This window comes from Poecile atricapillus, chromosome 14 (genome assembly GCF_030490865.1).
Source record: "Poecile atricapillus isolate bPoeAtr1 chromosome 14, bPoeAtr1.hap1, whole genome shotgun sequence".
NCBI classification, from domain to species: Eukaryota; Metazoa; Chordata; class Aves; order Passeriformes; family Paridae; genus Poecile; species Poecile atricapillus.
In genome coordinates this window covers 2,096,723-2,107,151 of record NC_081262.1, presented here as the reverse complement: position 1 = coordinate 2,107,151, position 10,429 = coordinate 2,096,723, and the positions used below count along the sequence as shown (strand labels likewise).

Genomic DNA, 10,429 nt, shown 5'->3' with positions numbered 1-10,429 from the left:
AACACTCCTGGAGCTCTGGCAGCCTCGGGGCTGTGCCCATTCCCTGGGGAGCCTGGGCAGTGCCAGCACCTCTGGGGGAAGAACCTTTCCCTGAGATCCAACCTGAACCTCCCCAGCACAGCTCCAGCTGTTCCCTGAGGCCTGTCCCTGGTAACCAACATCTTTCATTTGTGTCTTTATCCCTGTTTGTAATGAAGAGATGGTTTTGTCCATTTGTCCTCTGCGTTGTGTGACAACTCCTACTGGATTCTTGGTCAGTACAACTGACTTAGTTTTAAACATTTCTATAACTTAATGCTTTTTTCAACATGGTGTTCGGTCACTGCCATAGTGCCAAGATAACGTGGGAAATGTTTCTGTCAACAGGCTTCTGTTTGTTCTGTATTTCCACCAGAAAACAGGGATCTGCAAGCTGAAAACATATGAAAATTGTGTGTTAGGTACATATGTGAGAAACCAGTGGGATGCAGATGTTGAAGGGATTTAGTACCTAGTAGGATCAGGGATTGAGACAAGAAACTGAGGAATAGCACAGAAATATGGAGAATATAAACTCAGATCCAGAGAAGATCTAGTTAGAATTCAGAGGAATTCAAACTAAATGAAAGCACACGCATTGAATGGTAGTGGGGCTGCACTGAAATCACCCCTGACTTCAAGACACTCTAAAATTTACGAGGAAACCCCAGACTGCGGACGAGTGTGCAGTGCCGCTGTAATTAATTAACCCTTCTCTATTGCTGTGATTAATTAACCCCTCTCTATTGCCGTAATTAATTAACCATTCTCTCGGTAATTGCCCCGCTCCCGCCGCCTGTCTGGGATCCCCTCAGAGCGCGGCACCTCCGCGCCGCCAGGGGGCGCCCCCCGCGCGCCATTCCCGCCTTGCCGGCGCTCCAAGATGGCGGCGGCGGGGCCGTGGTTGTGGCCGGGGCCATGGCCGGCGGTGGCGGCCGCGGTGACGGCTCTGCTGGTGCTGCTGTTTCTGCTGCTGCGGCGGCGGCGGCCGGGCGGCGCGGGCCGGGTGTGCGTGGCCGTGCTGGGAGACCTGGGCCGCAGCCCGCGGATGCAGTACCACGCCTTGGCGCTGGCCCGGCACGGGCGCTCGGTCGCTCTGCTGGGCTACCTCCGTGAGTGAGGGGCGGCCGGGGGAACGCGGGGCCGGGCGGGGCGGCCGCAGCGCTGACCGGGCTCTCCCCCCGCAGAGAGCCGGCCGCACCGGGACGTGCTGCACAGCGAGAACATCCGGCTGGTGCCCGTGGCGGAGCTGCGCGGGCTGCGAGGTGCGTGCGGGCCGGGCAGCGGAGGGAGCGGGGTGTGTGGCACCATAAAGAGCCCGCGGCCTGTGCGGGTCCAGCCCGCACCGCTCCACACTCGTGTCTCCCTTTCTCTGTTAAGCAGGAGCCGATGGAATTAAACACCTGCCGGTACATTGGTGCTGTTCACATGCAGAGCGAAATGTGGAAATTATTTTCATTCTACCTCTTCCTCCCCCACCTTGTTTTGCCCCTGTTGCCCAGAGAAGCTGTGGCCTTCCCATCCCTGGAAGTGTCCAAGGCCGGGTTGGACAGAACTTGGAGCAAGCTGGGATAGTGGAAATTGTCCTTGCCCATGGCAGGGGGTGGAATGAGATGAGCCTGAAAGGCCTTTCCAACCCAAGCTGTTCAATGAATGCAGGATTTCTTTCCATACAAAATACAGAAAGAGAATTTGTAGGGATCATGAGATGTTTACATAGCTTTATAGTGATCATAGAATAAAATCACAAAGGCTGGAAAAGCCCTCTAAGAACATTGAGTTCAACCATTTTCCCAGCAATGCCAAGGCCACTATTGACCCATGTCTCCAAGGGCCACATCCACTTTTAAGTCCCGCCAGGAATGGTGACCCCTGACCACCCTTTCAGTGAAGAAATTTTCCCAATATTCAGCCAAAACCTCCCCTGGCACAACTTGAGGCTGCTCCTTCTCCTGTCCCTCGTTCCCTGGGAGCAGAGCCCAACTCCCCCCAGCTGTCCCCTCCTGTCAGGGAGTTGTGCAGAGCCAGAAGGGCCCCCTGAGCCTCCTTTTCTCCAGGCTGAGCCCCTTCCCAGCTCCCTCAGCTGCTCCTGCTGCTCCAGCCCCTTCCCAGCTCTGTTCCCTTCTCTGGACACGCTCCAGCCCCTCAGTGTCTGCCTTGGAATGACCCAGCCGATCCAGATCCCTCTGCAGAGCCTTCCTTCCCTCAAGCAGATTGATACTTTCACCTGACTTGGTGCCATCTCCAAACTTGCTGCACTCAATCACTTACCCAGGTCATTGGTAAAGTTATTTAACAGGTGTCCATTTTCATGTTATTTTGACCCTGTCTCTGCAGAGCTGGCTGGTTCTGATGTTCACATTTCTGTGGGGAGAGCTCTAATATTCTTGTTTTTCTGTCACTTTGCAGTGGGTCCAAAGCTTTTCCAGTATGTCCTAAAGGTGCTCGTGCAGTCAGTGCAGTTACTGTACACGTTGCTGAGGATAGATCAGCCATCCTATATTCTTCTTCAGGTACGTTTTGTGTTGGGACTAATTCAGTAAAAATAAATAGTGTTATATTACAGGGCATTTGTAGTCATCTCAGATATTGCTCTAATTATTTCAGAGCTGAACTGGCCTCTTCAGTGGTGTAAACCTGTATCCAGGTATTTTTTGGCTCTAAACTTTGATTTGTCTGTTAACAAGTCATTTTCTTTTCCTGTTAGTTGTGCTTTCAAACTTCATTGCCGTGGGTAGTAGTAAGGAATAAATATTACTTGAATTGTTGATGTCTTTATTGGAGGGGAATTTTGATCTTGATCTAAGGGTTAAATTAGAAGTATCTGCCAGCGTTCATAAGTGAATACAAACAGTCTCTGTTCATGAAGCTCCTTTAAGGTGATACAATTTAAATTTGACTTTTTGTTTCTGGTAGTTGCTTTGTGTTTGTCACTTGGCCACAGTCTTGTGCTATTTTGGTTTTGTTTTTGAGCAGAATCCCCCAGGCTTGCCCAGTATAGCTGTTGCCTGGGTGGCAGGGCTGTGGTGGGGGAGCAAACTCATCATTGATTGGCACAACTATGGATACACCATCATGAGCCTGAGCCACGGGAGGAACCACCCACTGGTGCTGATTGCAAAATGGTTTGTACAGTCATTTCTGCTCTTTATAAATGGCATGCCTTGGTGGAATTCAGAGTGGAGGCTGGTGGGGAGAATATAATTGGCGCAGGGAGGGGTTTCTGGGCTTTGCTGTTTAAAACTGGTTTCTGTTCTGCAGCTGCTTTGTTGAACACGTGGGAGGGGAGTTGCAGGAAGTAGGCAGGTTGCTTTTGTGTACAAATGCAAATGTTGATCTTGTTACTGGAATTTCTTTATATGCCCTGGGTTTTTTATTCTCTAATGCTGCTTTACACTCCAGCTCTTCTTTGAACAGCTCCTTGCTGAATATAATTGGTTATGTGTAGTTAAAGTTTTTAAAGGCTTTGGAGAATAGGAGTCCATCAAAAATTGGCAGTCAAATTTCAGTTCTGGGGGCAGTTTGGTTTCTTTGGGTTTTGTTTGGCTTTCATCAAGCATTGGCACTGGGGACAGTTGCTGCAATTGCCTGCCTGTAGTTTCTGACTAACATTTCATTTTTGTCAGGTATGAAAAGCTTTTTGGGCGCTTGTCTGACTATAACCTGTGTGTCACTGATGCCATGAAAAAAGATCTCTGGGTGAATTTCAAGATCAAGTAAGTCATGTGCCTCAGACAATTTAGTAATGTGTGCTAAGTGAAAGAACAGATCCCTGAGGATTCAGGATTCAGAGGGATCTTACAAAAGCAGCTCCCTTGAGCTCATCTGTCACCACAGAAACACATCAGCTCAGTTTTGTGATGGGCCAGTGCAGTGTGGGCATTCAGGGATCTTCATTATCCTTCTGAACTATCACTGCATTGATGGAGGTGGCAGTCCAGGAGCCATTGAGGTTTGCTGCAGGTTGCCTGTGGAGTCAGAGTGGGACAGATATCACCGGGATTTTAATGATTACTCTGGCCTGCCAGCTTGTCTTGAGGGCTTCAAGATCAGAGTTGCTCAGAGGCAGTTATGGAGTAAGTTTGAAAATCAGGACAGTGATGTCTGCAGGTTTTACAGATACATTTCACCCCTAGAATAAGCACACAAGAAAGGGGTTCTTTGTAACTTGTGTCCACCTTGGTGTGTTCCAGCAAACTTCAGGAACACAGGACGTTGTAAGAGTAAAAAAATTAATTACTTTGTTGTGTTGATTTAGTTTATTTCTTTCTGATTACATTGTTGCAGTCTGTCACTGTATCATGTGCATGTTGTTACATCTGTATCTTATTTAAGCTGCACATTTATTTCCTCCCAGGGCTGTAACATTGTATGACAAACCAGCATCTTATTTTAAGGAAACACCATTAGACCTCCAACACAACCTGTACATGAAACTTGCCAAGGACTATGAGCCTTTCAAACCACGGTATGTGCAAGTGCAGCTGCCCCTGCAGTCCTTAACCCAGGGACATGGAGCTGTGGCACTTAAATTACCAGAAATACTTGTGTGGGGTATTCTGACTCACAGCAGGCACAGGGGGCACTGAGTCGCCTTATTTGTCACTAGGAGAGGCCAGAAGAAGTGAAATGATTGAGCTGTGGTAACACAGGTAGTAGAAGTGTTTTGTTTTTAAAGTTGCCATAAGCACTGAGGCAATCTCTGAAGATTGTGGAGGGTGGAACTCTGCAGTTGTCTGCATCCCACTGACGCACACTGCAATGTTTGGATGCTTCCTTAATAGCATCCCTTCCTTAATTACTGTGGAGAGCCTTCAGGATCTTGGTCCAAGTGTTAAACACTCCCCTCTGGACTTCAGGGTGTCACCTGTAGCAGATGTACCAGGGAGTTTACTTCACCAAACTAAGGCTTGAAAAAGAAGTGAAATCCACAGTGTGTGGTGGGATTTTTTGGAAATGCCCAGCTCAGAATGTGTAGGGTTTGAGTTTAGTTGAATAAATGTGCTGTTGGCCTCTGTGCTGTACTAAGTGTGAGACAGGCTGTGGAAAGGGAGGCTGACTCTGCTCAACTTGTGAAGGAAAACATTTGGTTGGAAAGTGGAATTGTGCCTATAGCAGCAGGAAAGAGGGAAAAATGGCCTGCCCTGTCCTGGTATTTCTGTAATGTAATGATTCCATTTCTAGACGAGTTGAGCAGCAAATCTGAAGCCAAATGTGTGGAAATTCGTGCAGTTAAGCAACCCTGCTGTTGCTGGCTGTGTGTGTAGCTCATCCTCAGGAAGTTGTGTTTCCATAGTACAGAGCTCAGTGCCGACAGATCGGCCTTCACGGAGAGGGATGGGAAAAGTGGGAATGTGCTGAAGACCAAGGGCCGGCCAGCCCTTCTCATCAGCAGCACCAGCTGGACAGGTTGGGAAGCAGTTTTATTTTTCATACAAAATAGGGCTGTTTGTATTTTCTCCCAGTTGAAGTTGTTTGTCCTTTGTTTTCATGGAAGGATTTGAAGACAAGATGTGTATGATGCAACTAAATGTTGTGTAACTTACATAATGCTACAAATGAATGTTTTTTTGGAAGTTAGATTTTAATTATAGAGCTCAACTTTAAGAATGATTAAAAGAGGTTTCCTACTTGCTTTTTTTAGCTTTCATTCTAGACATACTGTCTTGCAGGGTGATGTAAAACAGATTAAGAAACTCAAATATTTATTCCTTACTGAGCACCCTGCACCCTGAAATGTCTCTGCCTATGGCAAGGGACTGGGATGAGATGAGCTTTAAGGTCCAATCAACCCAAAGCAATTTGTGATTCCATGATTTCTGATGATGCTTATCACATAATTATGTATATTTTTTTCCCTCTGTATGAGGAAGGGAACAGAGACTGGAAACAAATCCATCACCAGTGACCATGGGCAGGATTGTCTTTATCTTTGAATAATCAGGGCAGTTTTTAGACTTAATTCTCAGTTTTAGAAACTAGAAAATTTTAACTTGATAGCTTTGAAGTTGTACAGTATTTGTCTGTCATATTGTCAACAAGGGAAATAAATAAACACTGTGCATGGTTATGGACTTTTATTTATGAAAATAAACTAGGAGATTTTTAATAGCACATTCTAGTAAACAGTAATCTTTAAGTACAGACTATGCACTTAACCTTTGAGTGCATGGTCTGTATTTAAATTGTGTAGGTGGTGAGGAAAATATCAATTCTTATTTAAATATAAAAATTAAAAATGGTAGAAATATGAATGTTACTAATAAAATCTTCTCTTTCAGAGGATGAAGACTTCTCAGTCCTTTTAAGAGCTTTGGAAGGTTGGTATGAATGAATTGATCTCACTTTTTCAAAGAGGTCTTTGGACACTTAAAAATAGTTTTGCTAAAGAGCAAGAGCAGTGCTTCTATATTCAGGTGAAAAAGCAGTTGTATTTGATTAATTAGCACTAATTTCAGATTAGTAATTAAAATACAGCAGTGCAACATCTCAATTAAATTAGAGGAGTTGTCAGGGGAAATTAAATATCTAACTGGCTGCTAAACTGCAGTTTTATTTTCTGAACTATTACACCTACTCTCCACAGGTATCTGCTAATGGGAAGAGAGGGAATACATTATCTTATACTGTAGACTTTGTAGCTGCAATTCCAAATTGATCTATTGAAGCAACTGATTGGGGAGCAGTTGAAGAAATGCTTCGTGCATAAACAGCCTGATTTATTTCTGTAGAAGTCTGTAAATGTTAACACTGCTGAATTTACTGCTGTGTTACTAATACATGCTTGTAAGGAAATTGCTTGTAGTGGGAAGCTCAATAATTAATGCACTGTCACCACTCTTCAAACAAGCACCCTGAGATTTCTGAGCTCTGATCAGTGTTTTATCTCCTCCAGATTATGAGAGGTTTATCGAGGAGGGAGCCAAGCTTCCAGCTTTAGTGTGTGTCATAACAGGTAAGAATGTTTGTGTTACAATTCTTTCAGTGCTAACAGAAGGTTTAGTTGTCACTTTTGTTCTGTGCTGACTCTTCTGTTGCTGGTGGGAGAGAGAAGGGACTGCTGTCTTTGTGTCTGGTTATAAGGACAGTGATTTATAGCTGAGTTATGGCACCATCCACCAGTTATGGCACATCTTTAAAGAGCCTCCCTGTCTGCTCCAGCTTTGCATTAAAAACAACCTAAGGTCAATGTTGAGATGATGCTGCAAAAGCAATGTCAGAGGAAGCAGCCTCAAGCTGTGCCAGGGGAGGTTTAGACTGGCTACTGGGAGAATTCCTTCATGGAAAGGGTGGTCAGGCATTGTCACAGCTGCCCAGGGCAGTGGTGGAATCCCCATCCCTGGAGGAATTTAAATCCATGTGGATGTGGCACTTGGGGTCAGTGTTGGCCCTGGCAGTGCTGGGGACAGTTGGACTTGATCTGAGAGGCCTTTTCCAACCTTAAAAGCTCCATGATTCTACATTGATGGAAAACTCATTGAAATACTGAGGAAGAGAAGTCCAGGTGCACATTGCTTTCAAGGGAACTTAGATTTTCCATGTTTTTTTAGGGTACCTGTCTTTTTAGGGTACCACAAGTGTTGTGTCCTGATCGTGCACCTGATCCAACAGGGGCTTGTATTTCACAGACCACACTGTTTTCACTCATCTTGATAAAATATTTTTTTCTGTTTTAAACAGGTAAAGGACCTCTAAAAGATTACTACAATGGACTGATCCAAAAACTGCACTTCAAGCATATCCAGATCTGTACACCATGGCTGGAAGCTGAGGATTACCCTCTTCTGCTTGGTAAATAGTGGATGATGGAAAAGGCTTGAGAATGTGTGGGAAACAGCTTGGCACAGTTGCAGGGGGCTGATGCAGACTGCACAGAAGCTGGGAGAATATAGTCAGGAATATTGCTGGTTAGTGACAGGATATTCATGGATTTGACTCATTACAGAAAAGCTGTTTAATTCCTCTGGCTGGCATTTCCCTGTTTTCCTAAGAAGGAGTTGTGTTGTTTTTTCAGCCTGCTCTTTGCACTCTTTGTTTTTTCCAGCTGTGCTGAAATACACAGGTTTCTACTTTAATTTCGGGGTCACTCCAGCAAATGAAATCAGAAAGTTGTTGGCTGAGCAACCAAAAGTAGCTGAAATTCTAAATTAACATGTCATTGGAATGTTACTCCCTCAGCATCTTCATTGCAACAGCATAAAGTGGGAGTAATAGGGTTATAAAATACATATTGAATGTGATCTTCATTCTGCAGGGTTAGAGTCTGACAATTTATGTGGTAAAACACTGTTTATTTGGTCCTTTTCAAATAATGAACATAATGTCTGTAAAACCACACTGTAATTTCTCTGTTTGTGCTGACTTCAACTGGGAGAGGTCACTAGTGAGCCATGCAGTGTATCCTGATTGGATTGTGATGGGATTTTCCTTTACTCTCCCATTCTTAGCAGACTAAGAGGCAGAAAGGCTGTTTTAAGATACTTAAAACTTCAAAATCTCCTTTAATTTAACATGCACTCATTTATTACTTTTCTATCACATAACCATTTTAAGTCCCAAAACACCCTGTGCTTTATTTTTTTTCCCTGATTGCTTGAAATTGTGTCTGGGTAGTTGAAAGTTTCACTTACACCACCCAAAGCAGCACAGAAGTAAAGGATTGCAGGAGGAGCTGCTTTCAGAGAGTTCAGACTGTGCTGTGTTGGTTTTTCAGGCTCAGCAGACCTGGGGGTGTGTCTCCATAAATCCTCCAGTGGTTTGGATTTGCCCATGAAGGTGGTGGATATGTTTGGCTGCTGTTTACCTGTGTGTGCAATACATTTTGAATGGTAAGAGGTTATTCTGTTACAGCTCAAAGGTATCACATAAAACAATATTCTTACAAAGCCAGAGTTCAGCAGCTACTGCAGGAATTCAGTGAGATTCCTGTATTTTGTAATTTCAAAATTCAGTAAGATAGAAATCAAGGTTGTTTTCCGTTTAAAAGTTAATACTTATTTCTACAAAATCAGGAGCATTTAATGCAAGCACTTGCCTTAAAATATCCCTGTATTCCATTGTTTCCATATATTTAATTTTTAAAAAAGCTTTCTTCTGCATAGACACATCTGTTCAGTGAAAGGCTGAGTGTATGCATGGGCATTCTTGGAATTCATGGTCCTTTGGAAAAAAAAAGCTTTGTAAAAGAAGATAAATTCTCTGTGAAGGTTTCATGATGGATCATGGACAGATTTTCCTTGTGGAAAAAAAAAAAATCTAGCTTTAAAATAGATCATTGCCCTGGTTTTTAATGGATGTCCAGATGAGTGGCCCAAAGACAGAATGAGGGTCCTTTGGTACAGTTGTGGTTGATTTAGTCTGACATAGACAGGAGAAGAAGTCTTTAACTGTTTAAAACTGCCTGTTTAATTCCATTATGTCAGGCTTGTGCCATCTGGGGCCATAATGGTACAGATATCCTGCTTTGGTCCCTTTGGATGTCATTGGGCAATATTGTAAATGTCCCACTTGCTGCTTTTTGCCACAGCTTTCCTTCTGTGACTTTTTTTCACAGTTTACACGAACTGGTGAAACACAATGAGAACGGTTTGATATTCAGGGACTCGAAGGAACTCGCAGAACAACTGAAGGTAAAGGCTCTGCCTGATTTCTTTCCCCCTAGAAATAACCCCAGGGGTGCCACTGTGTGAGCAGCAGTTCTGAGCATCAGCCATGTGTTTTGCATTCTCACAAGGTACTGCCTGGCCTGGTGAGCATTGTTTGCCTCACTTATGTTTAAATGTGAACCTGAAGCTGGCAAAAGCATTTCAAATATTGGCCTTGTTCTCCCTTTGTGAGGCCAGAGCCCAGAACTGCAGCTGTAGTTGAGGGTTAGTATTGCAGAGGCTGGAATGAGCCTGAAATGGAACATGATGGTTATTTTCCTGTGGTTTTGCTTTTTAAATTACAGATGCTTTTCTTGGATTTCCCTAGCCTGGAAGGGAAACTCCACAGCTTCCGAGAGAACCTGCGAGCATCCCGGCAACTGCGCTGGGACCAGAGCTGGGACCAGACTGTCCTTCCCTTGCTGGGGAACAAGGAATGACTGGGGGGAGGGAGGGTGTCAGACACATTCCTGCAGCTGCAGAGATTTGGGAAACAGTGAATAAATACTTTGTATTGTCTGCACTTACAGTTTCTAACTCCTTCATCTTGGAACAGGGCTCACACTCTTCCTTTACAGTTTCCTGGTGAGTAAGAGGTGCTGAAGGTGCTGAGGTTGTTTGTTGTGTGAGACCTGTGCTGCTTGAAGGTCCCTTTTTGGTGAAGATCCTTGAATACAGATAGAAGCAATTAGCAGCTTTACCTCCTGTACAGTCAACACTTTAGTAGGTGATTTGGGTACGGTTTTTTTTGACATATGGCAGATGCT

The 10,429-nt window shown here is 44.4% G+C and overlaps 1 protein-coding gene across 1 annotated transcript; it reads left to right on the top strand.

Annotated features, from left to right (window-relative positions):
• The first annotated feature begins 880 nt into the window (after positions 1–880).
• On the top strand, positions 881–10,181 carry ALG1 (ALG1 chitobiosyldiphosphodolichol beta-mannosyltransferase). Its single transcript, XM_058849877.1, has 13 exons — positions 881–1,130; positions 1,206–1,283; positions 2,428–2,531; positions 2,995–3,143; positions 3,645–3,734; positions 4,376–4,486; positions 5,315–5,427; positions 6,300–6,338; positions 6,914–6,973; positions 7,699–7,809; positions 8,732–8,846; positions 9,572–9,647; positions 9,968–10,181. The coding sequence occupies exons 1-13, from the start codon at positions 902–904 to the stop codon at positions 10,100–10,102; spliced, it is 1,410 nt and encodes a 469-aa protein (XP_058705860.1). The 5' UTR covers positions 881–901; the 3' UTR covers positions 10,103–10,181.
• The last annotated feature ends 248 nt before the right edge of the window (positions 10,182–10,429 follow it).

What these genes read in the sequence shown, in the direction of transcription:
- ALG1 (XM_058849877.1), top strand. Translation starts at nt 902, where the DNA reads ATGGCGGCGGCGGGGCCGTGGTTGTGGCCGGGGCCATGGCCGGCGGTG. An exon ending in CAGCAGCACCAGCTGGACAG is followed by an intron (nt 5,428 to 6,299) that starts GTTGGGAAGCAG and finishes CTTCTCTTTCAG; the next exon opens with AGGATGAAGACTTCTCAGTC. An exon ending in TGTGCAATACATTTTGAATG is followed by an intron (nt 8,847 to 9,571) that starts GTAAGAGGTTAT and finishes TTTTTTTCACAG; the next exon opens with TTTACACGAACTGGTGAAAC.